This window comes from Penicillium oxalicum, chromosome I (genome assembly GCF_001723175.1).
Source record: "Penicillium oxalicum strain HP7-1 chromosome I, whole genome shotgun sequence".
Lineage (NCBI taxonomy): Eukaryota > Fungi > Ascomycota > Eurotiomycetes > Eurotiales > Aspergillaceae > Penicillium > Penicillium oxalicum.
Genome location: NC_064650.1, coordinates 673169 through 694611, shown reverse-complemented (window position 1 = coordinate 694611; position 21443 = coordinate 673169). Strand labels below are relative to the sequence as shown.

General features: G+C 51.7%; 6 protein-coding genes across 6 annotated transcripts; 5 read left to right on the top strand and 1 right to left on the bottom strand.

The window, feature by feature from the left end:
- Positions 1–2930: 2930 nt before the first annotated feature.
- On the top strand, positions 2931–4679 carry POX_a00233 (uncharacterized protein; the record flags this gene model as incomplete). Its single annotated transcript, XM_050109179.1, has 3 exons — positions 2931–3169; positions 3248–3769; positions 3890–4679. 3 exons carry the CDS (start codon positions 2931–2933, stop codon positions 4677–4679), a joined length of 1551 nt encoding a protein of 516 aa, XP_049972947.1.
- A 1702-nt stretch (positions 4680–6381) lies between these two features.
- On the top strand, positions 6382–6456 carry POX_a00232 (uncharacterized protein; the record flags this gene model as incomplete). Its single annotated transcript, XM_050109178.1, has 1 exon — positions 6382–6456. One exon carries the CDS (start codon positions 6382–6384, stop codon positions 6454–6456), a length of 75 nt encoding a protein of 24 aa, XP_049972946.1.
- Positions 6457–7276: 820 nt separating this feature from the next.
- On the bottom strand, positions 7277–8242 carry POX_a00231 (uncharacterized protein; the record flags this gene model as incomplete). The annotated part of the gene is made up of 2 exons (XM_050109177.1): positions 7277–8077; positions 8171–8242. The coding sequence occupies 2 exons, from the start codon at positions 8240–8242 to the stop codon at positions 7277–7279; spliced, it is 873 nt and encodes a 290-aa protein (XP_049972945.1).
- Positions 8243–11372: 3130 nt separating this feature from the next.
- On the top strand, positions 11373–13478 carry POX_a00230 (uncharacterized protein; the record flags this gene model as incomplete). Its single annotated transcript, XM_050109176.1, has 7 exons — positions 11373–11514; positions 11580–11632; positions 11695–11967; positions 12032–12505; positions 12569–12624; positions 12687–13062; positions 13137–13478. The coding sequence occupies 7 exons, from the start codon at positions 11373–11375 to the stop codon at positions 13476–13478; spliced, it is 1716 nt and encodes a 571-aa protein (XP_049972944.1).
- A 1072-nt stretch (positions 13479–14550) lies between these two features.
- Positions 14551–16013, top strand: POX_a00229 (uncharacterized protein; the record flags this gene model as incomplete). The annotated part of the gene is made up of 4 exons (XM_050109175.1): positions 14551–14958; positions 15040–15128; positions 15202–15657; positions 15731–16013. The coding sequence occupies 4 exons, from the start codon at positions 14551–14553 to the stop codon at positions 16011–16013; spliced, it is 1236 nt and encodes a 411-aa protein (XP_049972943.1).
- Positions 16014–16597: 584 nt separating this feature from the next.
- POX_a00228 (Methylcrotonoyl-CoA carboxylase subunit alpha) lies at positions 16598–19135 on the top strand (the record flags this gene model as incomplete). The annotated part of the gene is made up of 5 exons (XM_050109174.1): positions 16598–16749; positions 16860–17058; positions 17166–17263; positions 17323–18955; positions 19076–19135. 5 exons carry the CDS (start codon positions 16598–16600, stop codon positions 19133–19135), a joined length of 2142 nt encoding a protein of 713 aa, XP_049972942.1.
- Between the last annotated feature and the right edge of the window lie 2308 nt (positions 19136–21443).

Below are 21443 nucleotides of genomic sequence, written 5' to 3'. Positions count from 1 at the left end.
TCGGCATGGCGGTTGCGGGTTGCAGATTGCAGGATGCAGGTTGCAGGTTATGGGTTGTGGGCTACGGGTTGCAGGCCGCGAATGGCGGACTGCGGGTCATCCTCTCTTTCTCGACGTGATCAATCAAGAGCACCCAATGCATCGAGATCCATGCCGACCGGTCGGGCCGCCTGCGCGATCAGCACGTTGTGTAACTGTGGCGCAATCCCGGGCGCCTTGGTGCTTGGCGCTGCTGAGACGTGTTCCTCCGTGGCCGATCGAGGCTGCACTCAGCTCGCATGGGTGGATCTGGAGACCAGGCCGCATATCGAACACGATCGAGCAGCAGAACTCGACGCGACGGGCGTCTAAGGCGCAGTGGGAGATGGTACACTCTTCTTATGTACACTTATCATTAGGATGACACTTGCAACTGCGATATCGCCCTGTCGGACCTACAGTACCGTAGCCTTGGGTATTTCTAAGAGTAGACACTAGGATTCGTCTGTTAGCATCCAGGCAAGTAAGAGGCCACCTACTACATACTATTCTCCCCTTGGAGAGTCAACCTCGACGAAGAAATGGACCGTACTATCGATGTTCTCGGGTCGTTCATGTCTGTCAAGAACAGAAATGTGGTCAACTGCTTCCATGCAGACGAGCCAGACGAGACACTGTCTTACTCCGCTACCGTAGATCATCATCTCGAACACCGAATTTCCCTAAAATGTCGCGCTGGATCAGCCGGGCGACGGGGACGTCTCTGGAATTTATTATGCCTCACAGGGGTCCCGTCTGTCGCTCTCTCTCTCTCGCCCCTTGTGATTTTGTGGTGGGGCAAAATCAAAGAGCCGGATTCCAAATGATCATTTACTCCTCATTATGGGTATCGAGGCTTCAGGGTGAGGCGAAAGGAAGAGTGGAGACCACGCCAGCTGAAAACCTCGGATGATCTGACGGGCCGCGAGAGGAGAAGCGGGTTTTCCTGTGGCAGTGGGCGCGCATTTTTCAGCTTGTCCGTCGGCTCACCTCGGTGACACGACGCATGACGAGGAACCAACAGGGGACGGGCAGAGACTGGCTGGCCGCGGTTGGAGGATTGAAGTCGGGTCTGGCGGGACTAAGTGGAGGACCAGAGAAAGACACTGTCGAATGCATACGAATCAAGATGGTCCTGTACACTACTCATGTACAGTACTACTATAAGAGGCTTCCCGATGATCTTCCGCTTGCAGGAGCCTGATTTTCGTACAGTAGACTGGCGGACCCTCTCCCAACTGGACAACAGAGGGAATGGCCTCTGTACTCTAGCAGGTCTGTACATCGCCGAACCCTAGTTCAAGAACACTTGTAGTACGCTGAATGTCCACAAAGGATGTCTGAAGTACATACAATAGTCATAATGTCCACGAGTAATTCACATTCATGGGTGAGGACCCGTAGCGGCGAGTCGGATGTAACCCCAATTTCACCATTGAACCATGATCTACGGAACCAGAAACCAACAGACAGTGGTGATGGTCATAGTGATGGGGGATTATCATAATAATCATAATCATAATGATAAAATTGATTGCTGTGACTTGGACTTGGCAGTGCACACTGCCACAGTGTATCCAGTCGTTCCCAAGGGGTCTCACTTTGACTGGAACAACTCCAGCTGGGAAGGGAGCGAATTTGATTGGACCTACATATACTAGTGGTGTGTTCATGTACGAGCCCCTTGACGCCCAATGGGAGCCGCTCAGCAGCGAAACCAGCTGAGGTAGTAGAATGGATGGTTCATGCAGGTGGTTCAAGCCGCATTGCGACAGACTCGGCCACTCAATAGTCCACGCACGTATTCATTTATACCCGGGAACAGCTCACTTCCAGCCAGCCCGTACGGATCAGAGAAAAAGAAAAAGAAGCAGAGATAGGGGGATCATACGACGGCAAGGACGGCGACGAGACACATCATTTCGACCAAAGGAACCCTGGACGGCCGACCCGAGGGTTTCATGGTTCGTCACCGGCGAGGCAGTCGGTGACGAGACCCATGGCAACCATTGGATGACTCACGGCTACCAGGCGTTCACTTCTCGACCATCTCGACTCGGGCTGCGGACCAAAGGTTCAATGACACGAGAGGAGAGATCCTGATGGACGTTCAGCCAAGAATTCTGCTGAGTAGACAAATACACTATGATCACAATTTCATCAGAGAGTCACGGCAATCTGCGATCGATCCGAAGGATGGCCGGGCATTGATCTCGGGGCGAATAAAGAACAGAACCAAGTGATAAAGTTAAAGCAGGGCAAAAGCAAAACCAAGTCCGCTGATGCTGATCCTACTCACTCACTTGCCAAAGGGGGTGGGGAGGACGTGAGGAACCGACTGGATGGACTTCACCTGCGTCATCTATAGCACCCATGATCGCTGTGATATGATTATGGATGTCTCGATTGCGTCCTCTTCTCCGGTAGGCTGGAACCGAACGGTAGATCAATTTTCAGGTGGTAGAATTTCGATGATACGTAACAAAAGCCCCCGTAGAGATTGAGACTATCAGGTTGCTACTGTCCGAGGGAATCGACCATACTGGCTACGCCCGTGGAATGCAAGGGAGGTTGCCCTCCCGGCTCAAAGCCGAACTCAGCACAAAACCCAGACATCCACCGAGATCGACATGAGCAGTTAATTGTCCATGAGAGCAAGTGCAACACAGCAGTAGTATTAATACTGATCAAGCTGCCCTGTGGCAAGAATGTTTCCTTTGGTCACCCAGTGACTGACAGTGCCCGCTCTGTCCATTCTTTGGTCATCCTCATAAAATCTCACGCGGCTCTTACACCATCCCTGCTCGGTTTGTAATCATTTTTGTGGCTCGGCTCCTACATAATTGACTTCCCCCCCCCGTGCCCGAAGAATGGCGGTTTCAGAGACAAGTCGACTCCTAGAGTCCGGAACTATGTCTCAAAAAAACGGCCGCTCCAACGGCCCCGTCGTGATCTCTCAAGAGCCTCTGGGCGACGCAGTAGCGAGCACCGCAAATAGTCTCGATGAAGATCACAAGCCCAAAAATGCGTCTCTGGTCATCTTTTGCATTTCATGCATTACCTTCATCAGCTGCTATCTGGGCGGCCTGGTCACGGTCTCCGTGCCCCAGATGGCTCGAGATTTGCACCTGGGGCCCGGCATGGAACTATGGTATTGATCCCCTGCAGCACAAGCCATCTTCTTCCCATTCCAGACGTGGATATCGAATACGTTTGCTAATGAGAGCAGGCCTGTCTCTATGTACGCCTTGGCCACGGGCTGCACCCTTCTCGTCTTTGGTGCCATGTCGGACGCGGTCGGCAGTAGGCTCATCTTTCTGCTCGGTTGCTTTATCCAAAGCATCTTCTGCATGGCGTGCGGTCTCGCAGCGGATGGCACTCAATTTATCGCATTCCGCGCGGTATCGGGCCTGGCTACCGCCATGTGTCTCCCCTCCGCCGTAAGCATCATCTCGGAGAATTTCCCGCCTGGCAAGCTCCGAAACCTTGCCTTCTCCTTCATGGGAGGGGGTCAGCCCGTCGGATTCGGAGTCGGCATCCTCATCGGTGGTGTCTGCGCGGACACTATCGGCTGGCGCTGGGGTTTCTATACCGCCGCAATTGCCAACACGGTCGCCTTTTTGTTATCTTGGTGGCAGCTCCCGCGAGGCAGACAAACTCGTATCAATTGGGATATGCTATTCTTCGGCATCGACTGGGTCGGTGCGATTGTGATCAGTGTTGCCTTGGGCCTTCTTTCCTGGGCATTGGCGTACGTGTGCTCTCTTTCTCTTCCCTTTCATTCTCTCTCTCCCTCCCTCCCTCTCTCTCCCCATTACCTAAATCAAACTCGTGGATCCAGACCACCCACACAGTTACTGACCCATCGCAGCATCATATCCGGCAACGTGAACGACATTCGCAAACCCCAGACGATCGCCGCTTTTGTTGTCTCCGTCGTTCTACTGGTGACCTTTGTTCTCTGGCAAGGCTACCAAGAACGTCGTGGGAAACCAACGCTCATCCGCAACTCACTCTGGAGAAATCCTTCCTTCACCACCATCTGTTTCAACGTCTTTTTCATCTGGGGCGCCTTCAATGCCTTTGAACAGGTCGTCAATTTCTTCTTCCAGGATGTACAAAAGCTTTCAGTCATCGAGACCTCGCTGCGGTTCATCCCCACCCCAGTCACCGGCCTCCTCAGTGCCCTCGTCACGGGCATGGTGCTCCATCATTTCCGTGCAGATGCTATCATGAACATTACCACCGTCATCTCCGCCCTCTCACCACTGCTGATGGCTCTCGTCAACCCCTCCTGGACCTACTGGCGATGCGCCTTCATCGCCATCTGCCTCAATTCCATCGCGGCCGATTCTCTCTTCACCGTGTCCAACATTCTCATTGCCGACCTCTTCCCCCCCGAGACGCAGGGTCTGGCGGGTGGTGTCTTCAACACGGTCTCTCAAATCGGCAAGAGTTTTGGTCTGACCTTTGTAGAATTGATCGCCAATGTGGTCAGTGACAACAAGGCCAGCCCGGGGGAGAGACATGAACCAGAGGGATTGATGGTGGGATACCGGGCGTCGTTCTGGTTCCTGTTTGCGATCAACATCGTTAGCTTGGTGGCCGGTGCCATAGGGCTACGGAGAGTCGGCAACGTCGGGAAGGAAAGGTCCCAGTAGATATGACTTTTTAGACATGTATTTACGGATGCAATTAGGTGCACTATTGTTTACAACGAAACGAGCCACAAGCCAAAGTTCGATATCTGGTCTCTTCCCCCCATCGGTCGGCTCTTAATTTCTTGCTCTTTGCTGTCTTTTTTTTAAAAAGTTAATACAAAATCAAATCCCCATTTTCACCCAACACATAACCACATATCGACTTTGAACCCCTCCAGCCCTAACACCCTCTTTTCTCGACTCCGGGTTCAAAGAGGGAAAATAATAAAAAAAGATCAATGCAAGAGAAACGAGCTTACAACCAGCCAATACCCCCCTCTCTTTGAAATTTGCAGTACAGTACTGTACTTTGCCCAGCTCATCATACACACATCCCCAGCTGAATACCATCATCTCCAGAGAATCCCATCTCACTCGACTTTGCCATACCATTGGGGCCACACAAACTCCACCGTATGGAAAAAGCGCCCCTCCCTCACTGCATCCCGTCCACTTGATCCAATTTTCTCCAGACACGATGCGTAATAAAGCACAAGCCGCGCCAGGCGCAATGAGAAGATTACGTACCCTCGAACGATCGATTCAGGCGTCCTGCAAACGCGTCAAGGTTCCCGGTGAGTTTGAAGTTTCTACAATGGGCCAATTTGAGTCATATTCCGTTTTGGGGGAAATTGTCAATGGAGAAAGCGGTCCAGTAAGAGGACGAGAGAGCACCATCGGTGGCCCCTGGCTTTCTGGGTCATTTTAGCAATGTGAAATGGAGACGAGGGTTTACCTTATTCACCAATCTAGAAGGCTAGAGTCAAGACACGGAGATTACCCCGGGTTCATGAGTCCGAGCCTGGTGCCTGGACTTTTTACCCCCCTCTGCCCCTGGAGCTGGAACCGACCTGGTCGCGAGATTGAGATATGATTCGTCATTGATCAGTGACCATACGGATCTCGAGCCTCGTGGCCGTGGGTGATGTGTTGGGTTGGATGCAGAGTTGGTAAGAGCGCAAGATGGCCCCGTACTTTGAGCAGAGATCCAAGAGGTCTGAGCTCTCAACAGCGAGGTCTTTTGGGGGGGGGACAAAGTTCCGTAAGCATGCTCATAGTATTTTTGGGGAGGGGGCTTGTAAGCTACAGTACAAGATCCAATGAATGCGGATACAATATCGAGAGACTTTCCCGTCTTTCCATTAATGTAACCAGCCATTCCACCTCTGTCTCCATCATCAATGTGACGGTAACAGCCCTGCCGGAAAATGGTGAATCTGACTCATTCCATAGGGCGGCGGCCCGGAGCGCGCGCGCGGCCACGGGTCCTTTCAGCTTCGGGGGGAGTGAAGAAAAGGGGGCCGAAGGCGTATTGGAAAGCCGAATCATCTGATGGAGTCTCAGTCCGAGGAGACTATCTCCAGATCCAATGAACGCCGCGGAGGGAGAAATGAGATTGGGAGCGAAATTTTCGGGATTATTCTTCTTTTTCTTTTTTCTTTTTTCTTTTTCTTTCCTTTTTTTTTTTAAAAAAAAAGAAAAAAAAAAACTCCCCCGACCTGTCTGGCGTCGCTGCGCTCTGTAGTTTGTGGTTGTAACTCATAGTCAGTAGTTCTTGGTATTTACTATGTCCCCGTGAGCGAGGTCGGTTTCCAAGATTTGGAGAGACCCGAGGACCGTAGTGACTCGGTGAATTATAAAATTCATTCCATCGCGTGCCACCATGGCCAAGTCTCAGCTCCGCAGATCAATGTATCAGGCAGACGGCGTGGGCAGTGATGGATCCATTGAAGCTTAAGTAGTCGCTATGAATGGATGCCTCTCCACTGTGGTGCCATGCGGGGCATTTCTTATTTAGACTCGCTCATTCTGCTTCGAATATACGCTTTTTCTTTGGAGGGCATGGTCTTGGCTGATGCATTGGTGGTCACTTTGAGTTGACACACACACATACGAGGTGAGAAGAGCAGCACTCTTTCATCCAACTTCTTCAGTCGGATGGAAAGTTAATGAGGGCCTTCTTCTGGTGATGGGTCTGGAACTCGAATCATCCGGATAACCCATTACGGCGAATTGAACTATGATTTTCCGGTACTTGACGAGGGTGACATTGACTATGATTGAGCTCTAAGCCGCACGGGTGTGTATGTTTCCAACGCGACGACTCTACTCGTTGACTACTCAAATTGTGACATCGGCTTGCGCGTGAAATCTACCACGCCGAGAGATTTGCTCAACCGCAGTAGCGCCGATTTAAGAGAACCACAAAAGTCCACTCCGTCGAGAAATCCATGTTTATCGCCATTTCCAGGCTCAGATATTAATCGGGATGAGATCCCCCCCCCCCGTATTCATCGCCCATCTCGTGATTTCTCGACACGCCGACATGTCTGAATCTACAGACCAGGCCCATTTTCGCCATGATGCATCGCAATCAGGTCAGAAAGAACAAGCAAAGTCCAGCTTAATTACATAGCAGAAGAAAAAAGAGCGTCAAGTACACATGCAAAGTCGTCAAAGGAGCTTTAGCTCGAGGCCATCGGCAGGCGGTGTGAAATATGGTGTCGTCTGTGATCATAGTGTGCTGACGTTGCCGCTGCCGGATGGGATTTTCAATCTCATTTCTTCTGCCGGGCCGACCTTCTGACCGGGGCAGAGGAGGTCTTGGGTGGTGAATGGGCAAGGCCTTCGCGCGCCGATGCCACGCGTTTGGCGCGAGATCGAGGGTTACTGCCTCCAGGCTCGGTCTTGTCCGGCTCTTCCACCGCAGGCGCCTCGGCCTTTCGCTTCCGACCCCGTTTTAAAGGCACCGGTACTGCGGTATCCTTTGGCTCGGGTGAATCCACTAACTCCGGTGTTGTGTTGGAGGCATCGCCGGCATCATCCTTTTCCATCATGTTGTTCACCGATGAGACGTCCGACATTGCATCCGAACTATCCTCTTCATCACCATCACACGCAAGCTCATCGTCTGCCAGTCCCGTGTCAACCGATACGGGGACAGCCTTGGCTCGTCGTTCGCGCAGTCGAGTTTTATCCAACGCCGGCTGGGCAGACTTGAAGATTTCGCGCCAGTTGTCGAGCAGAGCAACGCGTTCACCGCTCCCAGGCTCGTGGCTTTGAACCATCAGATTATAATCATCACTCATAGAAGGAGTTCGCCAGATCACGCCTTGGAAGGAAGTAGGGTCGGGTGCTTTGGAGGATCGCAGGCGATTCACACGAGCCACCCGCCGAGGTCGCTGCGTCGTGGAGGCGGCATCGATCTGTTTCACCAGATCGGCATTATGCTTCACACTGGGATCGTCATCGTGATAATCGTCTGAATAGTACTCCCAGTCGCTGAGAAAGTCTTCAACCTCAAACTTGGGGTCCTCGAATAGAATGGCTTCGTAGTTGGCGGATGCGGCTAATTCGTCCTAGGTGAGCGTGTCGGGTGAGTTTTACTCTGCGCCAAAACAAAGAAAAGTTGCAATCACATTCATACAGAAGATTTGGGAAGGGGGACTCACGACCACATCGGGACCAACGTCTTCAAATGGAAAATCTTCTTCCCATTCGTAGTATTCATCATCGTCGGACATGGCGCGGAGTCGATCAGGAAAGAAAGGGCAGGTTGGGATCGAGAGATCAAAGTCAGACAGGACAATTGGCAGAACAGCTAGATGAGAAATATATGGGCAGAGTGCAGAAAGTAATGCAGGGCGCAAAAGCGTTCAATCGAGTTAGACGTTGATGGCGGTGATGATATGGAACCTGTTAATCTTTGCATGCGCAAAGGGCCTGAGGACGGGGAGAGACATTGAAAGTCAGTTTGCTCATGTAAGCCTTGGCAATTTTTCATCCACCAATAATAGCGCCTCATGAAGAATGACCAATGACCCAGGCTCCACTTTATTAGGGAAGGGCTGAATTGCAGTACAGCGCAGCAGGACATCATTTACGTTGTAGCCTTGCAGGTTTAGCTTGACTTGGTGCTTTTTGGCCTCCATTGACACTTCGACGAGAAAAGATCTATTGGTGCATGGAAATGTGAACATGGCATGGTGGTTTCTCTTTGATCACTAATGTCTGCAGGTGGCTGTCAACCTGGTCAAGTCCACAGATCGAGTCAAACTACGTTTGACAGTGAAGGCCTGGCGAAATTTCTTGGGGGAAGACAGATCCACAATTTAATGACAGCATGAAAGACTGACAACTAACGAGATCGATTTGGGGTGCCTTTGCATGCGAGCGCGTCAACATAGTCTTTCCATGTGCACCTTGTGCTGCATCTCTTTTTTTTGAGAGGCCCTAAATTGCCATCTTCAGATATTGTTGAGTCTGACATGCAGAAATATGCCGACTGAGAGGAAAGACAGGTCCCTTGGATAGAGTCGCACGGCGGCCACTGAACTCAATGTCTCTATGGCCGGAGAGGAGGGCACGATACTTTGCAATTTGCCCATACGGAAGGTTTCTAGACAATCAAAAGAAGGATACGTCGTTCTCTGAGAAGGTGTCTGCGGTGGATTCAGTCGTGGCTTCACCGCTGCAACCGATCAGCAACCGCCCCCATCTTAACCCATTGACCCGTGACCTGGTCTGACATGGAATCGGGTCTGAATGTTGTCGGCTGATTTGACGGGATGGGAAAGCCATCCTACGATCACTCTTAATTGTCCCGTTCAGCCACAGCCGACTCTCCCTCTGCACGACTGGCCAAGAATTGCGGGAGAAAGGCAAAGAACTCATCATGTTCATGACCCTTGTCCTTGCAGGGGTCTAGCGTCACATGCGCTTAATCACAGCCGACATTTGCCTTCATCCTTCCACCGACCATGTCAAGCCGACCGACCCGATCCCCACCGAATCTTTGTCGAAGCCGAACTAGCATCGTCGGGTTCCTCTTGGGCTACAATTTGAGGATCAGATTCATGTCTCGGTTGATAAGAATTCTCAAAGTTCAAGGCTTCTGCATGTCTTCTGATATCACACTTAGTCCTCGAGATCAGTCCTGAACAGGCGCCTTGGTTCGGGTGTCTCCATATTGACACGATGAGACCCGAAGGCAAGTAACGTCAAAAAAAAAACAACGTGCGTACTGGTCCGCGAGCAATACATCATCATGCCTCGATTGGGAATATCCTCCCACCATGGTGCATAAGTACTCTATTATCCTCTGACTTTTACTGTCAAAGACCAAGGATCGAAACGTTCTTGGCGACCAGCATCATACCACAGGTACAGGGAGTAAAGAGAAAGGCCAGTCCGCAGGATCATAGACAAACCTCGGGCACCCACCGATGATTGGGACTAGTACATATCGCCGACTAATCCAACTTTTCGAGACGCCTGCGAGCGCCCACGGGCAGTGCTAACTTGGTTCAAGTTGTTCATGACGATAAAAACTACGCAGAGTCAACCTGATTCCTCGGTCAAGTGTTGGAGTCTCGTACAACAACCAGTTAACTGTCTAGTCTGAGATGCCCAGTCTGTTCATGGGAACCAAGTCAAGATAAATGCTCATCTCACGGCCTCGGTTACAGCGCCGCTTCGGATGGGTCCGTGTTGGGAGTTGCGTACGAGGACGCGACAAGCCGAGGGTCCTTTGGTGAAGCCACTGCGCTTGGACTAGAACATCGATGCCTCCACTTTTGCGAGGCCTTTGCCCTGTCTTTTATTACCAGCCCGCTTGGCACGACCAGCTCATTGTCAAAAAGGGGAAAAGAAAAAAAAACAAACACTCCCTCTTAGTCCGATTCACATCATGTCATCGGCAAGAGAATCACAGACTATGCCAGAGTGGGACAAAGCTGGACCAAAAACGGACGTTGGTGTTCGCATGTCGAAGGAAAGGGTCGTGCCAGCTCTCGACTGCAGTTCTCGCTCTGTGTTTCCAGAATCATCTGAGAATGCACGATCATGTCAATTGAGTTTGATTAGGCTAAATGCAACGGATGGTCCGTCTGGGTCTGGTTTCCTCCCCGGTTTTCCAGGTCCCCCGGTCTCCAGGTTTTCAAACAACCCCAATCCATTCGCCTTCACGGGCGACAGAAGGCCCACCACAATCTCACGGCGCCGGATCTGCCGGCATGCACCAGCCAGACGCCACGCAGTCATCGGGCTGATTCTTATTTCCTAGTTCGTTTGTGTCAGAAATTCTTCTCTTAGCCTCTGCTTCGAGAATGGCGCTGAGAGATGTCTGTGCATTTTGGGCAGGCTTGCAAATGGCTGAATTCGCGACCGGGCGTGCTGTGGACGGTGAGGATTTTCCCCGCATCAACCGTGGCGGAGACGGTGGGACCTTGAATCAGTCCATCACAGACAGACGATAGAGGAGCCCAACTTTCGGTGGGCCAGGATTGTGTCTGAAAGCACTGATTGGGTCTTGGCCGCATGGATTAGTGCATGTGCAGTGCACCGGAGGCACTGTATACGCCGACTGCCTTGAATCTCGAATCACCCTACCCCACCAGCAAATATCCGAAGACACCTAACCGGCTAATGTCTTCCAAGATACCAAGCACCGCGGAAGTCATGTCTTGTGTTCCTGAAGCTTTCGGTCGGAACGGCACATGGCGCTTTAGCCGGACGCCTCTGAGCGCCACGAGACGCCCTGCCCCTTATATGAGAGCTGGCTGGCTCTGATCGATAATTTCTGGGAACGAGACCGTCTGCTGGACTACAAGTTCTATCCGCCTCGAAAGATAACATTCCAGCCGATCTCTCAACATGGCTCCTGCAGGTGGTGCCCACGCCTTGTCGGCCAAACGCCGGCAATTTGCCGGCAAGTCGGGCTTCAAAGGCCTAGTCAGCAATGGAAGAACCTTTGCGATTGCTCTGTTTGCCTCGTTGGGTGGCTTTGTGTATGGATGTGAGTAGATGGCCGGGATCAGATCTGGACATTCAGGATCATTCCAATGCTGATGCTCGATCTAGACAATCAAGGAATGTTCTCTTCTATCTTGACCATGACCGCTTTTCAGAATCGGGTAGGTTCACGCAAACACTCCGTCCGCCCTGGGGCTATCTCTAAATACAGTAAAACGCACAGATTCAAGGGTATGCTGCCGAGGAAGGTGCCAGACAGGCGATTACGACTGCGATTCTTGAACTTGGAGCCTGGATTGGTACATTGGTAAACGGCTATCTTGCCGACGCCATCGGTCGTCGCATGACTTGCATCGTCGCTGTCGGTGTCTTTACTGTGGGTGTTATTGTGCAGGCGACCACCGCCTCGGTGAGCTACGTGCTCGCCGGTCGTTTCGTGACTGGTCTGGGTGTGGGTAGTTTGAGTATGATTGTGCCATTGTACAATGCTGAGCTGGTACGTGTCCGCTCCTCTTCAACGATGCAAACCACCATCGCATGCGAAAGACTAACTCTTTCAGGCTCCGCCCGAGATTCGAGGATCTCTAGTCGCCGTTCAGCAATTGGCTATCACTTTCGGTATCATGATCAGTTTCTGGATTGGCTATGGATGCAACTACATCGGCGGAACTGGCGAGAGCCAGTCCGATGCTGCCTGGTTGATCCCCGTCTGCATTCAGTTGATTCCCGCGCTGGCCCTGGGTGCAGGAATGGCCCTCTTCATGCCGCAGTCACCCCGTCATCTTATCAATCAAGGACACGAGGAGGAGTGTTTAGAGGTCCTGGCGTGGCTGCGCAATAAGTCACCCGACGATATCGGCGTGCGCGTCGAATTCCTGGAGGTGAAGGCCATGTACTTGTTTGAGAAGGAGACCGCTGCCGCCAAGTATCCCCAGTATCAGGATGGAACGACCAAAAGCAAGATTGCAATTCTCGTCAACGACTACAAGTCACTCTTGACCAACCCATCTTTGTTTAAGCGATCGGCCGTCGCAGTAAGTTCTGATCAAGTCATTCCCCTGAGAATCGGACCGAAAGACTGACATTTCTTGTTCTAGTGCTTGGTCATGACTTTTCAGCAATGGAACGGAATCAACGCCATCAACTATTATGCGTAAGTGAAGCCCATCTCCTCGGCACATGGTCTCCACGACCTACGACTAACCGATTGACCAGGCCATTCATCTTTAATGGTATCGGCTTGCAGGGTAACGAGCTCGATCTTCTCGCCACTGGTGTCGTGGGAATCATGGAGTTTGTCTTCACTATTCCCGCTGTTCTATATGTTGACAAATTTGGACGCAAGAGTATCCTGATCGCTGGTGCGATTGGAATGGCATCTTGTCACTTCATCGTGGCCGGAATCATTGGGGCCTACCAGAATGACTTCGACAATCACAAGACCGCAGCTTGGGTTGGTGTGGCTTTCATCTGGATTTACATCATCAACTTTGCCTATTCCTGGGGCCCGGTCGCGTGGATCGTCGTGTCTGAGGTCTTCCCCTTGTCCATGCGTGCCAAGGGTGTTGCGCTTGGTGGCAGCAGCAACTGGGTGAGTCCTTCCTCTAATTGTTACAAGAGGCAAATACAAGGGCTCTCTTCATTTCTAACTAATAATTCTTCTAGCTCAACAACTTTGCCGTCGCGATGGCTACCTCGCCTTTCATCAAGAGCACCCAGTTTGGTGCATTCATCTTCTTCGGTGCGATCACCACCATTGGCGCCCTTTATGTCTACTTCTTGGTGCCGGAGACCAAGGGACGTACCCTTGAGGAGATGGACGAGTTGTTCGGTGCCACCGGTATCGCCCGTGCCGACGAGGAGCGTAAAGAGCGCATTGAACGAGAGATCGGCCTTATCGCTCTTCTTGGAGGTAATGAGTCGGCGGAGCCCAAGGCTGATTCTGTGCCTGGAAATGATGGGAATGTTCATCAAGAGTACACTGAGCTTCCTCGCGAGAAAGCTTGATCAAACTCAGCTATCAAATGTTATGGCCTTGTCGATGTCTTGTCGATGCGAAGAAGACGGGGTTATGTTAGGGTTTTCGTAGCCAATCCGCATATTTTGCCTAGGATTTAGAATGCTATTAACAATCAAAACTCTTGCATAATACTCTTGTTGGGTTTCCACGATCACTCGAGAAACTCGAGCTAAGACCTTGGACACTGCGGAGTAAATCCTGAAACATGTGCGCTATCTTGATGACCCGTGTAAATCATGCATACATTGTCGGATCATGGCACTTCCGGGGCACAGTTCGCTTTGACCAACATTGATTCTTTTTTTTTTCTCCAACTAGCTATGACGTGAAAAGAAAACCATCCGCAGTTGGTGGCTACTATTAGTGCCACGTACTGAAGAGCCTTGAGCATTACATGATGTCTTCCGCCTCCCGTCCCCCCCCCCCCGACATATCTGTAAACTCCGCTAAAACTCCGCAGTCAATCTCCGCCTCGGAATTCAAGCGGGCGAGCTGAGCGGACGGACTTCAAGCTTGTTCAGCCCCCTCGCGCTAGTGGTATGCGACTAAGTCCAGTCTTGGTACAAAGCTGAGTGACGGTATCCACATCTCTAATCGAACCTTGCTCACTCAACACGCCTAAACGACTAAGGATATTAGTTCTTTGTCAGATTGTAAGACTCTCGCTTGAAGTCGATCGTGATTGGCGATTCGCAAGCGAGTTAAAATTCGAAATGGCCTCTGCAAAGGCGACCTCCCAGGCTACCTTTTCCATGAAGTATTGAGCGTCCTTGTGTGAGTCGATTGACCTACTGGGTGGATCTTACTCGGCCTCCCATTAGCGCTGAGACAATTTTTATTCTCTCCACCTGGCTGTAACAATTGAGAACGCCCTCGTGTAATACAGAATTCATGGCATATTCAAACTTTGCGATTTTCAATATAAAAAGCCATGCAGGCTTCTCCCCAAAGAGCTATTCTCAAAATTCCACCACGGCATCTCTCTACCCGAGCTCTGTGATCTTCCAATATACCCTCAGGCTGCACTATTGGCCATTCCCCTCTTGATTTGCATCCAAAATGTCCACATTGATCTGCAACGCCCGTCTTTTCGACGGCTACAAAACCATCTCAGAAGACGGGCATGTGCTCATCGAGTCTGGCCGCATCTCCAAGGTTTCTCTCGACCAGCCACTCTCAGCACCGGCGGGCTGTGCCGTCCTCGATGCAAGAGGTTGTACCTTGATACCAGGCTTGATTGATGCCCATGTCCATGTATTCGAGGATGTCAATCTCTTGGAAACAGCTATCAAATATGGTGTGACTACTGTACTTGACATGCACAATGAGCGCGAATGGTTCAAAAAGATCAGTGCGATTACACGTCAGCGTCATGATGTGTCAGACGTCAAGTCTTGTGGAAGTGCCGCAACAATTAAGAATGGTTGGCCATCTGCAATTGTCAGGCTTGTGTCAAAGGAAGAAAATGTGAGTAATTCCCAGGACTCACGGACAGTCATACTACGATGGATTATTTTGTTCTTCTTGCTCATGCATGATGTGCTGTAGCTCGAGGAACGCATATCCAAGTGGCCCAATGTTCATGATCAGCAATCAGTGGATGAATGTATTGCTCAGAACAAAGTTGTTGGGGCATCGTAAGTACTCTTCACCTTTCTTGCGGTAGTTTGCATGGTTGTTGACTTCTGAACCCCGTCTCATGATTAACAGGTTCACCAAATTGATGCAAGAAGATGGGCACACTATGGTGATCCCCTTTCCAGAGCGCCCCGTTCCGACACCATCTCTCGAAATTCAGAAGATGGTGGTCGAGGCATCGCACAAGGAGGGCTTCGTCGCTGTTGCTCACGCCTTGACTAATCATTCCACTTTGCAAGTTCTACGTGCTGGCGTTGACGGTCTGGCACACGCCTCCATCGACCCCATCACAGATGAGGTCGTCCAGGCATTCAAGAAGAATAACGCTTTTGTCATCCCAACCCTGGTCGTCCACGCATCCTCAAGTGGCGAGGAGCAGGAAACTCGAGAGATGTTCTCGAAACATCTTCACGGCGCCGACAAGGAACACATGCTTGGGTGTCTTCACATCACCTCAGACAAGTTCACTATCAAGAATGTCTATGAGCAGGTCTACACGCTGAAGGAAGCCGGAATCGATGTTCTCTGGTGAGCAATTCCTTTGATATTCAACCTGCGACCCTGGAGATGTGCAATTTTGCTAACAGCCGTGAATTGCCAGTGGAACGGACACGTCGGGCGATCTTCCCGGCACTCGAGGTGGCATTTCCGTGCATCAAGAGCTCTGGATGCTGGTGAACCGATGCCGCTTCACGCCTATCGAAGCCCTCGCTTCGGCGACTTCGAAGATCTCAGAGCGTTTCCGTCTAGCCGATCGCGGCGTGATTGAGGAAGGCCGCCTCGCCGATCTCGTCTTGGTTTCGGGGGACCCAACCGAATCAATTGACGCGGTCCGCAACGTCAAGACGGTCTGGCGAAATGGTGAGGCTGTTTTCAATAGTTGATATGTCTTAGTCTTGCTCTTGAGATGATCTGGAGATATCGTAGTTATGCTCGCCAAGTCGAGCTTCGGCTGAGCACCGCATAGCCAACTGTCGTTCACCTGTTTTCTGGGAGGAAGAGCGTGTTGTCCAAGAAATCGTCTTGTGGATTCACCCTTTTCTTACCGAACTCTAGTCAAGTCAATCAAACAACACAATAGAAATGTACCATGAGAAACCTTTTCAAAATCTACTATGGAACTGCAGGGAGCCATCATCGCAGCATACGACTCAACTTCCGTTCATAATACACTTCCTCATACGGCAAGCGGCAAGTGATGAGGTAAGCCTCGGCTTTCCCCGCAATCTCGCTTTGCGTCGGCTGAAGCAGGTCCGCAGCTCATGTGCTTCAACTGCATCACGAAGATGGTAGCAAATTCACTTCCACTTCCTCTCACTTTCTCTCATTTTCTCCCTGCTCTAAACCCCCCACTGCTTTATTCTAAATCTGATCATGAACCTAGTCTGAAAGACCTCCAATTAATATCTGGACCTCTCCCATATAGCAGCTTCGCCATCATCTCCACGCTGCTTAGAATTGGTGCGCCATGACGCTCTCATCCCTTCTCCGCATTACTCCCCGCCTCGCGCCGACCGCCGCTCGGAGGAGCACAAGAGCTGCATCCTCGGTTGCAAGCACGTCACAGGGCAGCAAGACCCTTGACTCAATTTTGATTGCTAATCGTGGCGAGATTGCACTGTGAGTTTTCTTGTGATTCTAGAGAAAATAAAAAGCAATTTCCGGTGCTGGTCAGGTCGTTCGTGATGCGCTTTGGAAAATGCTAATGCTGACTTTCTGGGGGGTTCAAGTCGCGTTGGGCGGACCGCCGCGGAGCATGGAATTCGCGTTACGACTCTTTACACTGATCCCGATAGCCGAGCACAGCATGCGTTGAGTACGCCGTTTGCTTTCAATTTAGGCTCGGTATCAGCTTACCTGGATGGTGATCGCATCATTGAAATCGCGAAGAAGGAGGGGTGTCGCGGTATTCACCCTGGGTATGGATTTGTGAGTGCCCGGAATTGTGTCTCTAAAGCTCCCCCCGGGAGACAATTTACCGTGATGAATACTTTTTACGAATTTGACATGTGGAGCTGACCTGCATTGGTCTCTAGTTAAGTGAGAACTCCGCATTTGCGCGGAAATGTACCGAGGCCGGCATCGTGTTTATTGGGCCTCCATGGAAGGCAATTGAAGATATGGGTGACAAGAGGTTTGTTTGAAAGTCTATTGTCGTGAGCGACCAACGCAGAATCCTCTAACAATGTGCAGTCGATCCAAGGAGATCATGCTTGCCGCGGGTGTGCCCTGCGTTCCCGGTTACCACGGCCAGAACCAAGATCCCGCTTTCCTCGAGGCCGAAGCCGATAAGATCACATACCCGGTGCTGATCAAGGCTATCAAGGGAGGTGGCGGAAAGGGCATGCGTATTGCGCACTCCAAATCGGAGTTCCAGGCACAATTGCAATCGGCAAAGTCGGAGGCGATGAACTCGTTCGGAGATGACCACGTTCTGGTGGAGAAGTACATCACCACACCGCGCCACATTGAGGTGCAAGTGTTTGCGGACAAGCACGGCAACTCCGTCGCTTTGGGCGAACGAGACTGCAGTATTCAGCGCCGGCACCAGAAGATCCTGGAGGAATCCCCTGCCCCTCATCTTCCGGATGCCACACGAAAGGATCTGTGGGACAAAGCTCGCGCGGCTGCGCTTGCAGTCGGATACGAGGGTGCTGGTACCGTGGAGTTTATCTTTGATAACGACTCTGGTGATTTCTACTTTATGGAGATGAACACCCGTCTGCAGGTCGAGCACCCCGTGACCGAGATGGTCACCGGTCAGGACCTGGTTCACTGGCAGATCATGGTGGCCGAAGGGGCTCCTCTGCCGATGACTCAAGAGGAAGTGGAACGGAACATTGCGCTGAGCGGTCACGCCATTGAAGCTCGCATCTATGCTGAGAACCCCGACATGGGATTCATTCCCGACTCTGGTCGATTGCTCCACGTGCGGACTCCCGCCACTAGCAAGGACGTGCGTATCGATGCCGGCTTCGTCGAGGGCGATGATGTGTCGGCCCATTATGATCCCATGATCTCCAAGCTGATTGTCCGGGGCGAAACCCGTGAGGAAGCCCTGCGCAAGCTGGCCACCGCACTGGAACAGTACGAGGTGGCCGGACCTGTCACTAATATCGAGTTTCTGAAGACGGTCTGCCGCAGCCCAGACTTCATTGCCGGCGCCGTCGAGACTGGCTACATTGAGAAGCACCGCGAGGAACTCTTCGCCCCCAAGGTCATCGAGGATGAAGTTCTCGCCCAGGTCGCATTGGCCTGCCTGCACCGTGACATGTTGAGCGCGCGCGCGGCCCCCTCTGCGGGTCTTGCCGGCACGACCGTGGGATTCGCCCCCAATTACCAGCAGAGGCAGCTGTCGTTTACCTCGGCCAGTGGTCCGGATGCTGAAGTGACCACCTTCGATGTCCGCGTCCAGCAAACAGGGGATCAGACGTTCAACCTCGAGGTCGGATCTCAAGTGTTCTCCCAAGTCACGAGCAGCATGGATCCGACCTCTCGCGTGGTGACTTCATTCTTCGGACACACACGACTGGACACGACGGTCGTCCAAGACGCGGAGATGGACATGGTGATCGCGTTTCAACGCGGGAAGCAGTATCGTCTGGGCGTACCACGGGCCAAGTGGATGGAAAAGGCCCTGGGTCTCAAGGATGTGGCCAACAGCGTCCTGGCACCGATGCCTTGCAAGGTGCTGCGGGTTGAAGTGCAGGCCGGAGATGTGGTCGAGAAGGACCAACCGTTGGTGGTGATTGAGAGTATGAAGATGGAGACTGTGATTCGAAGCCCACAACGTGGGACTATTGCTCGCGTGGTTCATCAACAAGGTGTAAGTCTATTTCGACTCGATCCTTTTTTGATTTGATTTGATTGTTCTTTATCCCCTTGGCCTCTCATGACCTTGCGGGACCGTTCTTGGCGTATTTACTAATATGGTTTTGACCTGTAGGACCAATGCAAGAGCGGAACGCCTCTGGTTGAGTTTGCCGATGAAGCCGAGTCGCAGTAGATTATCTCATGTGCTGAAAACTTTTCGCTGGGACTGAAAGAAATAAGTTGGAGTTTTTATGGTCGGAGCATTCTTGTATTTGTGAGCATGAATATATACCGTTTTGATTTTAACCCCGAGTTTATCGAGTCATCCACCATACGCCCTGTCAGTTTGCTCCCAGAATATTAGGGTTCTTTAGACGTTTTTCTCAAGTAATGCAACCTCTGATCTGAGATGCTTGATTATCTTTTGAGAGAGTCTGCCAGACGATGAGCCTCGCTGTTAGAGGTTGTGAATGGCCTCTCTGCAGGGTTCCACGCTTCTCCACAGAAGGGATGTCTTGGACTCCACTTGATCATTCAAAAAGTCTCTTCTCGATCATCCCTTGAATCAGAAAGAGAGAGGCTGAGCTCTATAATGCGAGTATCTGACTCCAGGAAAATCGCAAACTAGGAGTTGACAGGTGCATAAATTATCAGTAAACTTCTCGCAAGCCCCGCGGCAACCGTTGCCGCGGGCCAGGGTACCAGGCACCTCAGCCGTTGCATGGCAAGTCAGTCCTTATGCATTGCTGTGCAGGGCATGGTGCCCTGCATTGTCATTCGGCCACAGACAGCGGTCGTCAAGGCCTCGTGGTGGCGGACGGGATACACGGTGATCCTCGCAGAAGCAGGAAACCTGTCATCTTTTTTGAATGGCCCCATTCCGGGTTTGAAAAAGGGATGACTCCCGCAATGTGGGCACTGGGCACTGGGCGTACGGTAAGTACCCTCCACGGTGGCAAGATGCCAGTTGTTACTGCAGGATACCAAGAGAGAGAAAAAAAAAGAAAATTGATGCGATAGACATGCACCGCATCCCGCGCAGAAGCACCCAGCAGCCTAGTGTCAAAGAGACCGAGCTCACCGAAAGAATCGAGGTATCTAGATGGGCAGGTCAGCTGGACCAGCATCGATTTTCCTGGCGTAGTCCCGTGATCAACCAGGAGTGATTCAGGCCTGGACGCGCCGGTCGGAGGCGGGGGGATGCGGGTCCGGGGGGTCTGGACCCGGACCCATCAGAGCTCAGTAACGAAACCCACTGGGTCCGCAGTATCCGCCCATGTCCAGCTGACATTCATCGCGATGGAGGCAACGAGTTCGCGGTATTGGGGACCCGGAGGAGCACTTGGATCATCAAGTGATAGCGACTCGAGTCTTACCCCTTGTACTATGAGTAGTAGCATGCTTCTGCGCATGCTGCTCATAGTAACCACATGAGGTATACTATATGAAGTGAGACCATGTACCTCGTATGGAGATGAATCTATCGTCATCTCCTTGGAAATGGATGATCACGATGGGATACGAAGGTGAATGAAGAGATGGCGGTGTCTTGGGTGCACAGAGTCGTCCAAGTACCTGCTCGGGACTGGAAGTACCTTGCGTCCAGGGTAGCAAGTCATCAGCAACTCAATTCCGCCCGATCCACTCGTCTCAGTCGCCCCACGTCTTTGGATCAACAACAGTAAAGTACTCAGCACATCGTACTTGCAGTGGAAGGTACAAAGGTACGGTCGTTCTACAGTACATCGGCACCTGAGAACGAATTGACGACCGTCAAGCCAAGCAAACAGCAGTGAACAATTGACATCGCATCCAGTCCATCGGTGACCTTACTGGGCAGTGTCATTACCGGTACACTTGACTGCCACAGTGATCCGTGCTTCTCTTTTCCTCCAACGGGTACTCGTGTACTCTCTCGAATCAAGTCCTGACCGCGGAGCAGCGAAGATCCCTTCATCCTCAGAGGCGAATTGTACACTTTTTCTTTTCCCCCAGAGGCCCCAGTCGCGATCGTGTCTACCAATCGTGAGCGAGTGGATGGCAGCATGCGGCCTCCGAGCCTGAATCCCGGTCTCGAGTCCAACGCCACTTCGAGAAGCTCGAGCTCCCGGGCAATTGGAACGAGTCAATCGGCCTCCGATGGAAGTCAAAACCTCCAGTAGATCGACCCGGTCACGGCCATCGATATCATGTTTCTTTTTTTAAGACACATGCCCTCGCCTTCCTCGTCTCTCTTCTCTCTTTCCCCGGTGATCAACTGCAGACATTTTTCACCCTCGACTATTTCTGGACCAGTTCCCCCATTCTTTCGTGGATAAGACGGTTCATTCAATCCCCTCGCATCGCCTCCCTGTTGTCCACGCTGGACCCTACCCATCCCCACCCGTCATCTGACGCATACCTCACTTCTTGCGGTGCCCATTGAGACGATCTTCGTCATCCTCCCACATCTGCTCAATTGCTCCCAATCTACAGTTCTCCCTCCAGATCCTTTCTTTTCT